Source organism: Budorcas taxicolor, chromosome 5 (genome assembly GCF_023091745.1).
Source record: "Budorcas taxicolor isolate Tak-1 chromosome 5, Takin1.1, whole genome shotgun sequence".
NCBI lineage: Eukaryota > Metazoa > Chordata > Mammalia > Artiodactyla > Bovidae > Budorcas > Budorcas taxicolor.
In genome coordinates, this window is record NC_068914.1 from 131,919,225 (window position 1) to 131,940,240 (window position 21,016).

The following is a 21,016-nucleotide window of genomic DNA, read 5'->3' on the forward strand; positions in this document are numbered from 1 at the left end:
TTGGGGATGGTCTTGATCCCTGTCTCCTGTACAATGTCACGAACCTCATTCCATAGTTCATCAGGCACTCTATCTATCAGATCTAGTCCCTTAAATCTATTTCTCACTTCCACTGTATAATCATAAGGGATTTGATTTAGGTCATACCTGAATGGTCTAGCGGTTTTCCCTACTTTCAATTTGAGTCTGACTTTGGTAATAAGGAGTTCATAATCTGAGCCACAGTCAGCTCCTGGTCTTGTTTTTGTTGACTGTATAAAGCTTCTCCATCTTTGGCTGCAAAGAATATAATCAATCTGATTTCGCTGTTGACCGTCTGGTGATGTCCATATGTAGAGTCTTCTCTTGTGTTGTTGGAAGAGGGTGTTTGCTATGACCAGTGCATTTTCTTGGCAAAACTCTATTAGTTTTTGCCCTGCTTCATTCCACATTCCGAGGCCAAATTTGCCAGTTACTCCAGGTGTTTCTTAACTTCCTACTTTTGCATTCCAGTCCCCTGTAATGAAAAGGACATCTTTTTTGGGTGTTAGTTCTAAAAGGTCTTGTAGGTCTTCATAGAACCGTTCAACTTCAGCTTCTTCAGTGTTACTGGTTGGGGCATAGACTTGGATTACCATGATATTGAATGGTTTGCCTTGGAGATAAACAGAGATCATTCTGTCATTTTTGAGATTGCATCCAAGTACTGCATTTCAGACTCTTTTGTTGACCATGATGGGTACGCCATTTCTTCTGAGGGATTCCTGCCCGCAGTAGTAGATATAATGGTCATCTGAATTAAATTCACCCATTCCAGTATAAATCTGGTTCTCAGACCTTTAAACTTTTCACTCCATCTAATGAACATCTTCAGAAAGTGGCTTGATTTTACAGTTTCCCACTCCAAAATTTTGGATACATTACAGGGTATGAAAGTAGAATTTGGGCATAGTACTGGACATGCACTTCAGGTTAATGTCTCTAAGAATTCCTGCCCCAAATATTCCAGAAAACAACACTATAAAAGACATAACAGGATCTAGCAGTAACCTGTTAAAACTCAGCATTATAAAGACTAAGATCATCACATCCAGTCACATCACTTCATGGCAAATAAATGGGGAAACAATGGAAACAGTGGCAGATTTTATTTTCTTGGGCTCCCAAAATCACTGTGAATGGTGACTGCATCCATGAAATTAAAAGGCACTTGCTCCTTGGGGGAAAGAAAAAGCTATGATAAACCTAGACATCATATTAAAAAGCAGACACCTTACTTTGCCAACAAAGGTCTGTCTAATCAAAGATATGGTTTTTCCAGTAGTCATGTATGGATGTGAGCGTTGGACTATAAAGAAGGCTGGATGCCGAAGAAGTGATGCTTTGAACTGTGGTGTTGGAGAAGACTCTTGAGAGTCCCTTAGACTGCAAGGAGATTAAACCAGTCGATCCTGAAGAAAATCAACTCTGAATATGCATTGGAAGGACTGATGCTAAAACTGAAGCTCCAATACTTGGGCCACCTGATGCAAAGAACCAACTCGTTGGAAGAAAACCTTGATACTGGGAAAGATTGAAGGCAGGAGGAGAAGGGGACAACAGAGGATGAGACGGCTGGATGGCATCATTGACTCAATGGACATCAGTTTGAGCAAACTCTGGGAGATAGTGAAGGACAGAGAAGCCTGACATGCTGTAGTCCGTGGGGTTGCAAAGAGCTGAACACAACTTAGCGACTGAACAGCATCAACAACCGAAATATGACACAGAGACATGAAGTGAGCAAATGTTGGAGAAATGGCGCAACAGAATTGCTGGACACAGGGTTGCCACAAACCTTCAATTTGAAAAAAAAATGCAATTTCTGGGAAGCACAATAAAATGAATTGCAATAAAATGAGATATGCCTGTATCTGCAGAATCTCATCTGCCATTCAGATATCATTGTCACAGGTTCTGGTAATTAGAACATCGGCATCTTTGGGGACCATTATTCTGCCTGCCTCAGATAGCTTTTATTATTGGAAAGTTATTATGGGATTAAAATCTGCTTCTGTGTATTTTCCATTAATTGGCTTCCATTCTGCTTCTGCAACAGCAAATATATTTCTTTTATAAGGCCATAACTCAATATTTTAATATTATTGTTGTAACTTGCCATAATTTACTTTTCTGTAGACTGAGAAAGTTAATATTTTTAATTCTTCAACAGTAATGTTATCCTTATAACTTCTCTTAATTCTGGATATAATAGTGTTTGTTAGGGTCCCTTTGAAAAAACATGTTCTAGATGCACTCTGATCAACTCAGATAGTCTTAAAACTAATGGAGCTTATGATCTGAATACTATACTTTCTTCATAGCACCCTAAAATTGAATAATGTTTTAGCAGCAACAGAATACTGTTGATCAATCAGTTCAGTTCAGTCGCTCAGTCGTGTCCGACCCTTTGCAACCCCATGGACTGCAGCACGCCAGGCCTCCCTGTCCATCACCAACTCCCAGAGTTTACTCAGATTCATGTGTTTGAATAATTTCTCTTAGATAAAAATATGTTACCCTTCGATTGTTTAAAAATTCACAAAGCACTTTGAATCGCAGTATTATCTCATTTGATTCTTATGACTATGCTGCTAGGGTAGGTGGTTTCCTCATGGGAAGAAAGGAAACTTATACATAGGTGGAATGCCTTACCTAAGAACTAAAGGCTAGTAAGTGATAGAGTATGAGCTGGAACTTTGTATCTTTTGAGTACTTTTCCTTTTTTTTCTGTTTTTGTGATCAGCTGAGCTTCTTTTTTTTCTTCTTTTAATTATTACTCTCAAGTTACTGTGTTGTCTTTTGCCTTCTTTTTTTCTCCCTTCCTCCTTTCCTTCCTACCTTCCTCCTTCCCTCCCTTCCTTCCTTTCCATCCATCAGTGTTTAATGAGTGTCTTCAGAGCCATCTTCTGCGCTGGGTACAAAGGGAACAAAGGAGAAAGAGACATTATTATTATCTATAAAGATCTTACATTTATCTTAAAAAGATCTATCTATAAAGATCATATAAATAATTAGTTGAAAGGTTTTAGATTTTGCTGTAAACTGTAATTAAACTTTATCAAATTAGCCTTTACACCTCCATACTTTTTTCCATGGTGGCTGCAACAATTTATATTTGCAACTACAATGCAAAAATTCCTTTTTCTCCACATTCTCACCAACATTAGTTATTTCTTGTCTTTTTGATAATAGCCAATCTAACAGGTATGAAGTGATATCTCATTGTGGTTTTGATTTGTATTTTCCAGATAATTAATAATATTAATATTAATGATAATTAATGATGTTGAGTACTATTTATGTAACTTTTGGCCATTTTTTCACTTTTTGGGAAAAAATATCTATTCAGATCCTTTGACCATTTTTTAATTGGATTGTTTGGATATTTTGTTATTGATTTGTATGAGGTTTTTATATTTGGGGGGCATTACTACTTATAAGATACATGATTTGCAAACATTTCATCCCATTCCATAAGTTGCCCTTTCATTTTGTTGATGATTTTCTTTAATGGACAGAAATGTTTTAGTTTGATGTAGTTCTGTTTATTTATTTTTGCTCTTGTTGCCTTTGTTTTTGGTATTAAAATTTTAAAAGCATTGCCAAGACCAACATCAAAGAGCTTATCCACTATGTTTTCTTCTAAGAGTTTTATGGTTTCAGATCTTAGGTTCGTATCTTTAATCCACTTGAGTTCATTTTTGTGTATGATGTAAGATAGTGGCCCAGGGTTTTTTTTTTTTGTTTTTTTTTTTTGCATACTGCTGTCTACTTTCCCCAATATCATTTATTGAAGAGACTATTCTTTCCATATTATATCTGTACATAGAGATAGTTTAACTTCTTCCTTTCCTATTTGGATGCCATTTCTTTTTCTTGACTAATTGATCTGACATAGTACTTCCAGTGTATGTGTGCCCAGTCACTTCAGCCCAGTCATTTCAGCTCAGTTCAGTCTCTTAGTCATGTCTGACTCTTTGTGAACCCATGGACTGCAGCATGCCAGGCTTCCCTGTGCATCACAAGCTCCCAAAGTTTGCTCAAACTCATGTCCGTCGAGTCAGTGATGTCATCCAACCATCTCATCCTCTGTCATCCCCTTCTCCTCCTGCCTTCGATCTTTCCCAGCATCAGGGTCTTTTCAAATGAGTCAGTTCTTCCCATCAGGTGGCCAAAGTATTGGAGTTTCAGCTTCAACATCAGTCCTTCCAATGAACATTCAGGACTGGTTTCCTTTAGGATGGACTGGTTGGATCTCCTTGCAGTCCAAGGGACTCTCAAGAGTCTTCTCCAACACCACAGTTCAAAAACATCAATTCTTCAGTACTGGAAAAACGATAGCTTTGACAGATGGACCTTTGTTGGCAAAGTAATGTCTCTTTTTAATATGCTGTCTAGGTTGGTCATAGCTTTCCTTCCAAGGAGCAAGTGTCTTTTAATTTCATGGCTGCAGTCACCATCTGCAGTGATTTTGGAGCCCCAAAAATAAAGTCTGTCACTGTTTGCGTTGTTTCCCCATCTATTTGCATGAAGTGATGGGACCAGATGCCATGATCTTCGTTTTCTGAATGTTGAGCTTTAAGCCAACTTTTTCACTCTCTTTCACTTTCATCAAGAGGCTCTTTAGTTCTTCTTCACTTTCCACCTTAAGGGTGGCATCATCTGCATTTCTGAGGTTATTGATATTTCTCCCGGCAATCTTGATTCCAGTTTGTGTTTCATCCAGCCTGGCATTTTGCATGATATACTCTGTACATAAGTTAAATAAGCATAGTGACAGTATACAAACTTGACATACTCCTTTCCCTATCTGAAACCAGTCTGTTGTTCCATGTTCAGTTCTAACTGTTGTTTCTTGACCTGCATACAGATTTCTCCGGAGGCAGGTAAGGTGGTCGGATATTCCCATCTCTTTACAAATTTTTCACAGTTTGTTGTGATCCAGTCACTCAGTGGTGTCCAGTTCTTCGGACCCTGTGGACTGTAGCCCACCAGGCTGCTTTGTCCACAGGATTTCCCAGGCAAGAATACTGGAGTGGGTTGCCATTTCTTCCTCCAGGGGATCTTTTTGACCCAGGAATCAAACCCACATCTCCTGCACTGGCAGGCGATTCTTTATCACTAAGCCACGTGGTAAGCCCCATAGTATTTTTTTTTCAGTACTGTGTTGAATAAAAGTGGTGAGACTGGGTATCCTTGTCTTATTTCTGATCCTAGGGGGAAAGGTTTCAACTTTTCACCATTGAGTATGGTGTCAGCTGTGGGCTTGTCATATATGATCTTTATTATGTTGAGGTATGTTTTCTCTATACCCATTCTATTATGGGTATATTATTTATTCAAAGTTTTTTATCATGATTGAATGTTGAATTTGGCAAATGTATTTTGTGCTTCTATTGAGTTGATCATATGATTTTTATCCTTTATTTTATTATTGTGGTGTGTCATATTGATTGATTTGCAGATGTTGAACTATCCCTGCACCCCTGGAATAAATCCAACTTATTCATGGTGTATGAATCTCTAATGACTGTTGAATATGGCTTGTTAATATTTCATCAAGGATGTTTGCATCTGTGTTCATCAGAAACACTGGTCTGTAATTTTCTTTTTGTGTGTGTGTGGTGTCTTTGATATCAGGGAATCATTGGTTTTAATATCAGGGTAATATTAGCTTTGTAAAATGTTTGGAAGTATACTTTCTTCTTCTATTTTTTGAAAAAGTTTGAGAAGGATTGGTTTAAATCCCAGTTTAAATGTTTGATTGAATTCACCAGTGAAACCATGTGGTCTGGGCTTTTGTTTGTTGGGGTGTTTTTGATTACTAATTCAATCCCCTTACCAGTAGTTGGTCTATTCAGATTTTCTATTTTTTCATGGTTCAGTTTTTGTAGATTGTTTTTTTCTAGGAATTTATCCATGTCTTTTAGGTGTCCAGTTTGTTGGTGTTCATAATATTCTCATGAGACTTTGTATTTGTGTGGTCACAACTGTAATGTTGCCCCTTTCATTTATAGTTTTATTTGAATCCTCCCACTTTCTTTGGTGAGTCTTATTAGTGAAAGTGGAAGTGTTAATTGCTCAGTTGTGTCTGACTCTTTGTGACCCCATGGACTGTAGCCTTCTAGGCTCCTCTATCCATGGAATTCTCCAGGCAAGAATACTGGAGTGGGTTGCCATTCCCTTCTCCAGGGGATCTTCCCAACCCAAGGATTGAACCCAGGTCTCCTGCTTTGCAAGCAGATTGTTTACCATCTGAGCCACCCTGTACCTAATGAGTCTTGTTAAGTGTTTGTATATTTTACTAATTTAGTTTCATCAATCTTCCCTATTGTCTCCTTAGTCTGTATTTTATATATTTCTTTTCTGGTCTTTGTTATTTTCTTCCTTCCATGAACTATGGGCTTAATTTATTCTTTGTTTTTCTAGTTTCCTGAGATGTAAAGTTAGGTTGTTTATTTGAGGTCTTTCTTTTTTCTTAATGTAGGAATTCATTGCTATAAAATTCTCTTAGAACTGGTTTTGCTGCATCCCATAAGTTTTGATGCATTGTGTCTCATTTTCATTTGTTTCAAAATATTATTTGATTTGCTCTTTCAGTTTCTCCATTGGTTGTTCAGAGCATCTTGTTTTATCTCCATGTATTTGTGAATTTTCCAGAGGTGGGGTTTATGATGAGAATGTGTCTCAAACTTTCCTACCTGTTTTGATGTATTTTTCTGTCACTTAAAATGTAGAAATCGCTCAGTTTCTGGATCTCTTCCAAAGGGAATTGCTCCGTGTGCAGCTGTATATTCAGTGTGTCCATGGCAGGAGGAAAATTCAGGAGCCTCCAATGTTGTAATCTTGGTCCAGAGTCTGTGCCTATTTTTGTTCATGTCTAAAGTGAATCGATGTCAATTTTAACTGCTATCGTATTCTTTGTTTTGGTTTATCGTTATAGGTTGTCAAGTAATGTTGGCTTTTGAACTTGGAGATTCTATATATAAGAATTCAACCCACTCCAAATATTGTTATTTACTTTTAACATGAAAGAGAAAATGAAGTCTTCATTTTTAATTTAGTAACTTTTTGTCACTTAAAACTATTCAGAGTCTGTTTATTATAAATCAAATTTTGTGGGATAATTTGCCTTTAGTTATTTGTATTTCTGTTTTCTGGAGGAATTGCATTACAAAGAAAATATGAAAATTTTTCATTATCTCTCCATTTTACTTGTTGTAGGATGATCCATTTTCTGCCTTGGATATTCACTTGAGTGATCACCTAATGCAGGAAGGAATTTTGAAATTTCTCCAAGATGACAAGAGGACACTTGTTCTTGTGACTCACAAATTACAATATCTAACACATGCTGACTGGGTAAGAGTTTAAAAGACATTAAAAGAATTTTTATACTACAGCTATATAAATGCTTCCGGAGATAAATAGAATTCACTTGACCAATTATGGATTTTTGTCATAATTCTAATATATACTTTCCTCAGATCATAGCCATGAAAGATGGAAGTGTTCTAAGAGAAGGGACTTTGAAGGATATTCAGACCAAAGATGTAGAGCTTTATGAACATTGGAAAACACTAATGAATCGGCAGGATCAAGAACTAGAAAAGGTAATTGCTCAGATTAGAAGAGTTCAGAGTTCAGTTAAGAAGAGTCAAAATACAGTGCAAAATTACTAAAAATACTTTTAAAGAAGTATTACATTTAATTTTTGATTACATAATAATCTCATCTGAAATATGAAATAATTGTATGTTTATATACCATTAATTGATAAACTACTTTGAAACTAATAAAATTCTAATGATATCTTTTATTATTTTTACTTGAATTGGAGGCATATTATAATTATATGTGTGTTTAAAACAGTCATATATGCATTTAAAAGCATGCTCTTTCCTCATTTTATCTTGTTTTCCCTTATGTATGTCCTATTTTACCCACCTTCAATATGAATTTTTCATTCATCACTTACAAATGGAGGGTTGTGGGCAAAGCAAAATCTGAGATGATTTTGAAAGAAAGAAGAGCTGTTAGCTCTGGGTATAGTGCAAAGTAGGCCTAGAATAGAGTTGGGGGAGGTGAAGGAAGGTAATCAGAAAGAAATAATAATAAAACTTTATATTTAGATAGTTTTTAAAGTCCACAAAACCTTTTTACATGATCTCTTTTAATTGTCACAAAATAAGCAAAAAATAGGAGAAATAAGCAAAGAAAATATGATATCACTTTTACAGATGGGAAAATTGAGGCTCAGAGAGGCTACGTAACTTGCCTAAACTTGTACAGTATATATAATATTTTGTACCAATTGGATTTAAACCCAGATTCATACCAATGTAATGTATTTATATGATGTAAATATAATATTGAATGAAATGATAACAGACTTGTAAACCAATTGAGTGTGATGAAAGAAAAACCACTCACGAATGAGAGGTAAATTGTAAATTGAACTAGTAAATTTTCAAAATGTTTTCTCTTGAGCTGTGGGACTAGAAAGGGTCCAGAATTCAATAGTCCTGGTCAGGAATGAGCATTATAAAATGAAGATGTTTATATCACCAAATTTCTGAAAATGTCAAGAAGTTAAAATGTATTATTTCTTAAAGAAAAAAAAAATCTTGTTTCAATAGCAGAAGAAAGATGAAAAGTCAGACAAACCATTGGATTGCTCTGCCTTCTGTGAGCTTGCCAAAGATATCAAAAGCCAATTACAAATGTCTCAAAATAAGGAAGAAAAGCCGTATGTCAATGTCTTAGTAGAGTAGGACAAATCATAGAACCTTTGAAAGGGGGATATTCATCAAAACATTACAGTGTACACTTGGCAAGAGCTCACTTAGAAATTATGCAGTGAGATGCTTGATAATAAACTTACTGGGATGACTCCAAATGACATTTTTTTCAGTGGTCTGGGTGCCAGGGACAAAAGAATATGATGTAAGCTTAAGGAGTGAACCATTTATGGTTTACTTTGAAAAGAAAATCTGGAAAAACCACAAGAAAGAAAGGGGGGTGCTTTTGGCTTGATTTTTAAGTAATACTGACTACTGAGCAAGCCAAGAAGAAAGTCTGTTACATTGTGTTTAGAAATGGAAGTGATCTCTCAAGATACCATAGCTCTATAATTAAAGACACGTCACAGGGTCATAGGGCTTCCCTGGTGGCTCAGACAGTAAAGAATCTGCCTGCCATGTGGGAGACCAGGGTTTGATCCCTGGGTCTGGAAGATCCCTTGGAGAAGGGAATGGCTACCCACAACAGGGGAGCAAGGGCTACTGGCATCTAGTGGGTAGAGGACAGGGATGCTGTTAAACATACTACAATGTACAGAACAGCCCCCACAACAGAGGATTTTCTGACCCGAAATGTCAATAGTGCCGAGGTTGAGAAAAGCTGGCTTAGCACCAGAGCAGATCAAGCAAGTGGAGAAGGAGGTGAAACTACAGGATTCACAAAACATCCCATCTTTGGTCTTTAGACAGATCTGTCAGTTTAAAGGTTCAGAAATAATGGTAAAGTATGGTAAAGAGGATAGTAATGACAAGTTACAAGTTAGAGAAGAAGTTGATGATACTTTTAGCTGATTTAAATGTTGTTAAAAATTCTGTCTTGGATGGCATCACCCATTATCTTCATAGTATTATTAAGAAAAATAAAGTAGCATTTTTGGATGTTTCTTCCCTCAGCCTTCAACCCTCACTTTGATTCAACTCTTCTCAGGCATTCAGTAAATAGGTATTTGATTGTTGTTGTTGTCATTTAGTCGCTTAGTTGTGTCTGATTCTTTTGCAACTCCATGGACTGTAGCCTGCCAGGCTCCTCTGTCCATGGGATTCTCCAGGCAAGAATACTGGAGTGAGCTGCCATTTCTTCTCCAGAGGATCTTCTCCTCCCCGGGATCAAACCCACATTTCCTGCTTGGCAAACAGCTTCCTTACCACTGAGCCACCTGGGAAGCCTTATGTATTAGATAAGTGAAACTAAATTTGTGTTTACTTAATCCATATATCAAAACAATTTAAAATATTTAATATCAGAGCTTAGTATGAGCATTTTACTCATAAGGAAAATGACTAAGATTGAAGTCCCCAAGATGATAACTCTTTGGCTCACACAGATTGGCAATTTGAAAAAGAACCAAATCTTCTGTTTTCCCATGTACAGGTTTATTTCATTTCATTACACTATCCACAAAAGATCAGTTTTTTTTATTTTTATTTATTTTTATTTATTTTTTTAGATCAGTTCTTTTTAAATGTTGTTTTGTTTACTCTCAAAAAATACTTTACAGTGTACAAATATTGCTTTTCATATCATTAGGCACAATTAAAAGCTAATGTGAAATTATCTCCGAAAAATGCTATTCTAGAGACACTTTTGCTTTTACTTTTTTTTGTAAAGCAAGAACTTGGAAGCAACAGAGCTTTCTAGAATAGCAAGTCTCCTAAATCATACATTGTATGAGGCCAAACAAACAAAAACAAAACAGGACCACTATCTAGAGACTGATCGTCAAAGAATTATTGGTTTATCCCTGTAACAAGCAGATTTATATATATGTATTAGCATGTAGAGGAAGCCCTTAAATTACTCTCAGTTCCAGAAGTCAGTGGGTCAGTTATTTGGAACTCAGAATGCAGAGATTTCCCCACAGAAGCAGAGATACGGGTAGTTTCCCAGACTGTCCTGCGGAAGCTGATTTAACCCACAGTGTAAGTGAACTGATGCTACTTGTGAAGTTCCAAAGCCAAGACGGAGGAGTGTTGGAAGCAGAGAACTGGAGAAAACAAAACGCTTTTCCATTTCTTAGCACAGGATGAGTCTGGAGCAACCCTTAAAATTTTGCAGTTTGTATTTGACATCTCCCCTTCTCGCCTTTCCCATTTACTTCAAAATAACCCGCCTTCCTTTTGTTTCTATTGAAGTCTCTTTCTTGAATCCCCTGAGTGAGATCCTCCATCAGAAATACATTTTGATTTGATGATTCATAATATTGTATGACCGATAGTGCTTTAACCAATCCAGAACTACATGCAGTTTTAAAAGAAGATGTTTGTTAACATTGATGAATCGCTAAGCAATTCAGACACTTCAGTTCAGTTCAGTTGCTCAATTGTGTCCGACTCTTTTAGACCCCATAAACCACAACATGCCAGGCCTCCCTGTCTATCACCAACTCCCAGAGTTTACCCAAACTCATGTCCATCGAGTCAGTGATGCCATCCAGCCATCTCATCCTTGGTCGTCCCCTTCTCCTCCTGCCCCCAATCCCTCCCAGCATCAGAGTCTTTTCCAATGAGTCAACTCTTCGCATGAGGTGGCCAAAGTATTGGAGTTTCAGCTTTAGCATCAGTCCTTCCAATGAATATTCAGGACTGATCTCCTTTAGGATGGACTGGTTGGATCTCCTTGCAGTCCAAGGGACTCTCAAGAGTCTTCTCCAACAACACAGTTCAAAAGCATCAATTTTTTGGCACTCAGCTTTCTTTACAGTCCAACTCTCACAGACATACATGGCTACTGGAAAAATCACAGCTTTGACTAAATGGACTTTTGCTGGCAAAGGAAGGTCTCTGCTTTTTAATATGCTGCCTAGTTGGTCATAACTTTTCTTCAAAGGAGCAAATGTCTTTTAGTTTCATGGCTGCAGTCATCATCTGCAGGGATTTTGGAGCCCCCCAAAATAAACTCTGTCACTGTTTCCATTGCTTCCCCGTCTATTTGCCATGAAGTGATAGGACCAGATGCCATGATCTTAGTTTTCTAAATGTTGAGTTTTAAGCCAACTTTTTAATTCTTCTCTTTCACTTTCATCAAGAGGCTCTTTAGCTCCTTTTCAATTTCTGCCATACAGATGGTGTCATCTGAATTTCTGAGGTTATTGTTATTTCTCCCAGCAATCTTGATTCCAGCTTGTGCTTCATCTAGCTCAGTGTTTCTCATGATGTACTCTGCATATAAGTTAAATAAGCAGGGTGACAATATACAGCCTTGATGTATTCCCTTCCCTATTTGGAACCAGTCTGTTTTTCCATATCCAGTTCTAACAGTTGCTTCCTGGCCTGCATACAGATTTCTCAAGAAGCATGTCAGGTGGTCTGATAGTCCCATCTCTTTCAGAATTTCACAGTTTGTTGTGATCTACACAGTCAAAGGCTTTGGTATAGTCAATAAAGCAAAAGTAGATGTTTTTCTGGAACTTTCTTGCTTTTTCAATGATCCAACGGATGTTGGCAATTTGACCTCTGGTTCCTCTGCCTTTTCTAAATCCAGCTTGAACATATGGAAGTTCATGGTTCACATACTGTTGAAGTCTGGCTTGGAGAATTTTGAGCATTACTTTGCTAGCGTGTGAGATGAGTATAATTGTGCAGTAGTTTGAACATTCTTTGGCATTGCCTTTCTTTGGGATTGGAATGAAAACTGACCCTTTCCAGTCCTGTGGCTACTGCTGAGTTTTCCAAATTTGCTGGCATATTGAGTGAAGCACCGTCACAGCATCATCTTTCAGGATTTGAAATAGCTCAACTGGAATTCCATCACCTCCACTAGCTTTGTTCGTAGTGATGCTTTCTAAGGCCCACTTGACTTCACATTCTAGGATGTCTGGCTCTAGGTGAGTGATCACACCATCATGATTATCTGGGTCGTGAAGATCTTTTTTGTATAGTTCTTCTGTGTATTCTTGCCAGTTCTTAATATCTTCTGCTTCCATTGCTGCTGCTCCTGCTGCTGCTAAGTTACTTCAGTCGTGTCCAACTCTGTGTGACCCCATAGACAGCATCCCACCAGGCTCCCCCGTCCCTGGGATTCTCCAAGCAAGAACACTGGAGTGGGTTGCCATTTCCTTCTCTAATACATGAAAGTGAAAAGTGAAAGTGAAGTCTCTCAGTCGTGTCCAACCCTCAGCGACTCCATGGACTGCAGCTTACCAGGCTCCTCCACCCATGGGATTTTCCAGGCAAGAGTACTGGAGTGGGGTGCCATCGCCTTCTCCACTGCTTCTGTTAGGTCCATACCATTTCTGTCCTTTATTGTGCCCATCTTTGCATGGAATGTTCCCTTGGTGCCTCTAAATTTTCTTGAAGAGATCTCTAGTCTTTCCTATTCTATTTTCTTCCTCTATTTCTTTGCACTGATCACTGAGCAAGGCTTTCTTATCTCTCCTTGCTATTCTTTGGAACTCTCCATTCAAATGGGTATATCTTTCCTTTTCTCCTTTGCTTTTAGCTTCTCTTCTTTTTAAAGCTATTTATAAGGCCTCCTCTGACAACCATTTTGTCCTTTTGCATTTTTTTTCCTTGGGGATGATCTTGATCCCTGCTTCCTGTACAGTGTCACAAACCTCTGTCCATAGTTCATCAGGCACTCCGTCTATCAGATCTAGTCCCTTGAATCTGTTTCTCACTTCCACTGTATAGTTGTAAGGGATCTGATTTACGTCATACCTGAATGGTCTACTGATTTTCCCTACTTTCTGCAATTAAAGTCTGAATTTGAAAATAAGGAGTCCATGATCTGAGCCACAGTCAGCTCCCAGTCTTGTTTTTACTGACTGTATAGAGATTCTCCATCTTTGGGTGCAAATAATATAATCAATCTAATTTCAGTGTTGACCATCTGGTGATAACCTTGTGTAGTCTTCTCTTGTGTGTTGGAAGAGGGTGTTTTCTATGACCAGTGTGTTTTCTTGGCAAAACTCTATTAGCCTTTGCCTGGCTTCATTCTTTACTCCAAGCTCAAATTTGCCTGTTACTCCAGGTGTTTCTTGACTTCCTACTTTTGCATTCCAGTCCCATATAATGAAAAGGACATCTTTTTGGGTATCAGTTCTAGAAGGTCTTATAGGTCTTCATAGAACCATTCAACTTCAGCTTCTTCGGCATTATTGGTCTGGGTATAGACTTGGCAAAGACTAATAGAGTTTTGCCAAGAAAATGCACTGGTCATAGCAAACACCCTCTTCCAACAACACAAGAGAAGACTCTACACGTGGACATCACCAGATGGTCAACACTGATATCAGATTGATTATGTTCTTTGCAGCCAAAGATGGAGAAGCTCTATACAGTCAACAAAAACAAGACCAGGAGCTGACTGTGGCTCAGATCTTGAACTCCTTATTGACAAATTCAGACTCAAATTGAAGAAAGTAGGGAAAACTGCTAGACCATTCAGCTACAACCTAAATCAAATCCCTTATGATTATACAGTGGAAGTGAGAAATAGATTTAAGGGCCTAGATCTGATACATAGAGTGCCTGATGAACTATGGAAGGAGGTTCGTGACATTGTACAGGAGACAGGGATCAAGACCACACCCAAGGAAAAGAAATGCAAAAAAGCAAAATGGCTGTCTGGGGAGGCCTTACAAAAAGCTGTGAAAAGAAGAGAGGCGAAAAGCAAAGGAGAAAAGGAAAGATATAAGCATCTGAATGCAGAGTTCCAAAGAATAGCAAGGAGAGATAAGAAAGCCTTCTTCAGAAATCAATGCAAAGAAATAGAGGAAAAGAACAGAATGGGAAAGACTAGAGATCTCTTCAAGAGAATTAGAGATACCAAGGGAATATTTCATGCAAAGATGGGCTCGATAAAGGACAGAAACGGTCTGGACCTAACAGAAGCAGAAGATATCACGAAAAGGTGGCAAGAATACACAGAAGAACTGTACAAAAAAGATCTTCATGACCAAGATAATCATGATGATGTGATCACTCATCTAGAGCCAGACATCCTGAATGTGAAGTCAAGTGGGCCTTAGAAAGCATCACTACGAACAAAGCTAGTGGAGGTGATGGAATTCCAGTTGAGCTATTTCAAATCCTGAAAGATGATGCTGTGAAATTGCTGCATTCAATATGCCAGCAAATTTGGAAAACTCAGCAGTGGCCACAGGACTGGAAAAGGTCAGTTTTCATTCCAATTCCAAATAAAGGCAATGCAAAAGAATGCTCAAACTACCGCACAATTGCAGTCATCTCACATGCTAGTGAAGTAATGCTCAAAATTTTCCAAGCCAGGCTTCAGCGATATGTAAACTGCGAACTCCCTGATGTTCAAGCTGGTTTTAGAAAAGGCAGAGGAACCAGAGATCAAATTGCCAACATCCACTGGATCATGGAAAAAGCAAGAGACTTCCAGAAAAACATCTATTTCTGCTTTATTGACTATGCCAAAGCCTTTGACTGTGTGGATCACAACAAATTGTGGAAAATTCTTCAAGAGATTGGAATACCAGACCACCTAACCTGCCTCTTGAGAAATCTGTATACAGGTCAGGAAGCAACAGTTAGAACTGGACGTGGAACAACAGACTGGTTCCAAATAGGAAAAGAAGTACGTCAAGGCTGTATATTGTCACCCTGCTTATTTAACTTCTATGCAGAGTACATCATGAGAAATGCTGGACTGGAGGAAACACAAGCTGGAATCAAGATTGCCAGGAGAAATATCAATAACGTCAGATATGCAGATGACACCACCCTTGTGGCAGAACGTGAAGAGGAACTAAAGAGCCTCTTGATGAAAGTGAAAGAGGAGAGTGAAAAAGTTGGCTTAAAGCTCAACATTCAGAAAACGAAGATCATGGCATTTGGTCCCATCACTTCATGAGAAATAGATGGGGAAACAGTAGAAACAGTGTCAGACTTTATTTTTGGGGGCTCCAAAATCACTGCAGATGATGACTGCAGCCATGAAATTAAAAGACGCTTACTCCTTGGAAGAAAAGTTATGACCAATCTAGACAGTATATTCAAAAGCAGAGACATTACTTTGCTGACTAATGTCCGTCTAATCAAGGCTATGGTTTTTCCTATGGTCATGTATGGATGTGAGAGTTGGACTGTGAAGAAGGCTGAGCGCCAAAGAATTGATGCTTTTGAACTGTGGTGTTGGAGAAGACTCTTGAGAGTCCCTTGGACTGCAAGGAGATCCAACCAGTCCATTCTGAAGGAGATCAACCCTGGGATTTCTTTGGAAGGAATGATGCTAAAGCTGAAGCTCCAGTACTTTGGCCACCTCATGTGAAGAATTGACTCATTGGAAAAGACTCTGATGCTGGGAGGGATTGGGGGCAGGAGGAGAAGGGGACGACTGAGGATGAGATGGCTGGATGGCATCACGGACTCGATGGACGTGAATCTGAGTGAACTCCGGGAGATGGTGATGGACAGGGAGGCCTGGCGTGCTGCGATTCATGGGGTTGCAAAGAGTTGGACACGACTGAGCGACTGAACTCAACTGATAGACTTAGATTACTGTAATATTGAATGATTTGCCTTGGAAACGAACAGAGATCATTCTGTTGTTTTTGAGATTGCCTCCAAGTACTGCATTTCAGACTCTTTTGTTGACCATGATGGCTACTCCATTTCTTCTAAGGGATTCCTGCCCACAGTAGTAGATATAATGGTCATCTGAGTTAAATTCACCCATTTCAGTCCTTAGTTCACTGATTCCTAAAATGTTGATGTTCACTCTTGCCACCTCCAACTGTTTGACCACTTCCAATTTGCCTTGATTCATGGACCTAACATTCCAGGTTCCTATGCAATATTGCTCTTTACAGCATCAGACCTTGCTTCCATCACTGGTCACATCCACAACTGGGTGTTGTTTTTGGTTTGGCTCCATCTCTTGATTCTTTCTGGAGTTATTTTTTCCACTGATCTCCAGTAGCATATTGGGCACCTACCGACCTGGGCAGTTCATCTTTCAGTGTCCTATCTTTTTTCCTTTTCATACTATTCATGGAGTTGTCAAGGCAAGAATACTGAAGTGATTTACCATTCCCTTCTCCAGTGGACCATGTTTTGTCTACAGAAAAATTATAAGAGTATATGAAGATGATATAAAAACAGAATAAGGAGCAATGGTGGGACCAGGCTTAAGGCTAGAAGAGGTGTCCCCCTGACCCTGGGGTCAGCTCTATAACATTGTTACTACTTTTCCTGGCTTACTGCCCTAATGCCTCTGAGTGCTGATACGTTTCCCACAGCCTCAAGTGTTACTTCACACCTTCTATGATAGTTGTCCCTGTGTCTGCAGTTGTCCATCCATCTTGAGCAGAGAGCTCCAGACCCAGAAAGGTAGCTAACGGTTGGTATTTGCTACATGTGGGTCACTGACTGTAAGTAGAACTTGCCTGTGGCTGTGTGCTCCTTGCATGACAGCTCCATGTTTCCTGTAGGATATGGAAGCTGACCAAACAACCTTAGAGAGGAAAACACTCCGAAGAGCCATGTATTCAAGAGAGGCCAAAGCCCAACTGGAGGATGAAGACGAAGGTAGGTCTTTTTAAAAAAATATTCACATGGATAATAGGATATGGAAGTCTTCTTTGGCAATTGATGTGTGTCTATGTCAGTGCAGAATGACTAGCCACTTTGCAGAGCGGTGAAGGCAAGATCAAATACGTAAAACTGAAAATGGACAGAATAAGAGTGAAATCAATATGTGTATATAGATGTATGTAAATAGGTGTGTGTTGTCAAATGAGGCATCTTGAGGGGTTCCCCACAGTGTGTATGAGTTCTTCTGTGCTGTGTGTGAGAGAGCTGACAGGACAATGGGTGTAGACCCTTGTTCAGATAAACTGGAAAGGTCTTCTCCAAATAAAATGTCAGTCCTGGGAAATAAACAATACATGGGGAATACAGCAAAAATACTGCTTTGAAAGATTTATACTTGAGTCTGTAAGTTTTTACAGGGGTCTCGTGATAATATAGCAATGAAGAATAAGAGAGTTAGAAAGCTATTCATTGTGTTTCAATTTTCTGGGTCTAATAAAATAGAGTGGGTGAAAAAAGGTTTCCTGGAAATTTGAGGAATAAAATTAAATAGTTATATTGCTTTGACATTTGTTGCCACGACATTTGTAAGATAAACCATAAAAGTCCATAGAGTAAGTGTACTGTATTTCAGTCTTCCTACATGGATATTGGTCTAGGACCACATTTCCATGGGCCAGTTAAGAGAAGATTATCATTTCGAGCAGAAGGACACCAAAATGGGCTATCTTTACATTTCAGATGATAATTATTCAGTGTTTCAGTAAATACTCATTGAGTAAAGGAATGAATGAATGAATGAATTTTTCACTCCCATTTCTTAGATTTTAAATGTCTTAAAAGAATATTTGGGGACTTCCCTGGTGGTCCAGTAGTTAGTGTTTTCACTGCTGTGGCCCCAGGTTCAATCTCTGGTCAGGGACCTAAGATCCTGTAAGCCCCACGGGGCAGCCAAAAAAGGAGACTGTTTGGTACTGTAAACAGATAGCCTTTAGGACTGCAGTTACTGTCTCCAGTATGTCAGTGGCAAACGCAGCATTTGCAGAGCTGACTCTGTCCTGGGCTTGCTGTGTTTATTCAATTGTTCATGTGTCAAATAAGATAAGTGATACTTTTGTTTCAGAGTAAAAGAGGAAATGTGTAAGATCCCAGCACAGTACATATTACCTGCTAGGTTGCTGGTATTATCCTATGTCTGTTGAATCCACCAGGAAGGGAAAGAAAAGTAGTTACCCATATTGTTTCTGCTACTAACCATTGGCTAGATCATCATGTGGACAGACTAAGTTCTGAGGAAGTGAAGAAATGCTGACTTTTAGCCATAGGCAAGGTAAAATTTCAATTAATTTGGAAACAGAAAATGGATATTGAGGAGAAAGGTAGCAATCTGCAAGTGTCTACCTCTTTGATCATGCAAATTTCTAACTGTTTCACTCACAGACCCACCCTCACCAAAGGGTAGATTATCTGACACCTGATTTGTGGGTTTGTTTTTTTCCCTTGAATATTTGAAAATGTCTTTATTTGGTACAGAATTCTAGGTAAAAACTGTTTTCCCTCAGACATTTGAAGGCTCTGCTGCCTTCCAGTGTTGATTGATATCTCCTATCTGAGAATAGTGATTGCATGACTCTTTGTTGATGACATGTCTTTTCTCTCTGGAAGTGTTTACAGTCTTCTCTTTGTCCTTTATGCTCTGAAATCGCAAAAGGATGTGCAGCTGTGGATCTTTTTCATTTCCCCTTTTCAATTCTGGTCTTCCCTGGTGGCTCAGATGGTAAAGAACCTGCCAGCAATGCGGGAGACCTGGGTTTGATCCCTGCATTGGGAAGATATCCTGGAGAAGGGCATGGCAACCCACTCCAGTATTCTTGCCTGGAGAATCCCCATGGACAGAGGAGCCTGGCAGGCTACCGTCCGTGGGATCCCAAAGAGTCGGACATGACTGAGCATCTAAGCACAGCATTTCTCAGTTCTAATGCTGAGATTTGTTCCTCTTTTGTATCTAGCTCAAATATGAAGATCTTTGATGACAAATCAGTCTTCCTATCATATCCATACTTAGATCTCTATTGTCTGATAATTTATAATCCAAATTATCTATCTTTCCTACTCACAGCCTGCTAATTCTACAGTAGTGAAGTACATACAAGATGACTACAGTGAAAACTGTCTTTGGGAAAAGAAAGGGTGGGAAATACCACAGTCACTAAACCATTTGTTGTTGTTTAGTTGCTAAGTTGTGTCCAGCGCTTTGCAACCCCATGGACTGTAGCTCACCAGACTCCTCTGTCCATGGGATTCTCCAGGCAAGAATACTAGAGTGGGTTGCCGTTTCCTTCTCCAAGGGATCTTCTGATCCAGGGATTAAACTCATGTGTCCTGCATTGCAGACAGATTCTTCACCACTGAGCCACCAGGGACGCCCTCACTAAACCATACAAATGATCAAATTTTACTGCTCAGGAAATACCATAGTTCCCTGTCCTTGCAATGGAATATGTTCTTAAAATAGCTGTCTAGAAGTTTCCAGGTGGTTTAAACAGCTGAGAGGAGCTCCCTATCCATTGCCCTCTGACCCCTGGCTTTGCCTTCAGAAAGGTTCCATTTTGCTCATGCACCTCCATGACCACATTTAAAATGAGCCACAGAGATTATGGATTATGCCCTCTTGAGCTATGCACAAATTTCAAAACCTATTTCCTCCTGGTGCAGTCTTACAGATTCAGAAATATAAAGTTCAAAATATTATAAATGTTTGCAAGTCTGGCATGTGGTTTTATTGGCACACATTTCCTTCAATAACATAATAAACTTCTAGTCCGTAATTCTAGTTAGTTTATTGTAATAAATTAACAAGTTTTCTCATCCAAACATATACTTTATTTCTTCATTTACTCATTCATTTATTCATTTTCACATATTTTTACATTTCTTTTGTATTGAGGTGACATTGGTTTATAACATTATGTAAGTTTCATGTGCACAGCATTGTATTTCTACTTCTGTAGAACCAACAGTATGCTCATCACCAAAAATGTATTTCCAGTCTGCCACTATACAGTTCAGTTCAGTTCAGTCGCTCAGTCGTGTCCGACTCTTTGTGACCCCATGAATCGCAACACGCCAGGCCTCCCTGTCCATCACCAGCTCCCGGAGTTCACTCAGACTCACGTCCATTGAGTCGGTGATGCCATCCAGCCATGTCATCCTCTGTCTTCCCCTTCTCCTCCTGCCCCCCATCGCTCCCAGCATCAGAGCATCCACTATACAGTAGATCCCCTTAATCCATTTCATCTTCCCCTCCACCTTTTTCCTTTTGGTAACCACTACTCTGTTCTTTGTATATCCATGTGTGTTTTTATGTGGTTTGAACTGTTCACTTACTTTGTTTCTTTTTCTTTGGTTGTTTTTTAAATTACACATATGAGTGAAATGGGACAGTATTTTGTGTTTGTTCGTCTGACTTGTTTCACTTAGCATAATGCCCTTATTGAGATCCATCCCTATTGTCGCATATGGCAAGATTTTGGTCTTTTTTATGGCGGAGTATTATTTCATTGCATATATATACCACAGCCTCTTTGTCCATTCATCTGTTAATGGGCACTCACCTATTTTTTTAAATGTTTATTTATTTGTTTGACTGTGTCATCTTAGTGGTGTCACATGGGATCTTCGCTGAAGCATGCAGG

The 21,016-nt window shown here is 38.9% G+C and overlaps 1 protein-coding gene across 1 annotated transcript in view; it reads left to right on the plus strand.

Annotated features, from left to right (window-relative positions):
* Nucleotides 1-21,016, plus strand: part of ABCC9 (ATP binding cassette subfamily C member 9) — a 153,318-nt gene that overhangs the window by 80,588 nt on the left and 51,714 nt on the right. The window contains exons 22-24 of the mRNA XM_052641509.1: nt 7,246-7,383; nt 7,509-7,634; nt 17,222-17,318. Coding sequence (XP_052497469.1) covers nt 7,246-7,383; nt 7,509-7,634; nt 17,222-17,318 — 361 coding nt within the window. The remainder of the gene's footprint in view (nt 1-7,245; nt 7,384-7,508; nt 7,635-17,221; nt 17,319-21,016) is intronic.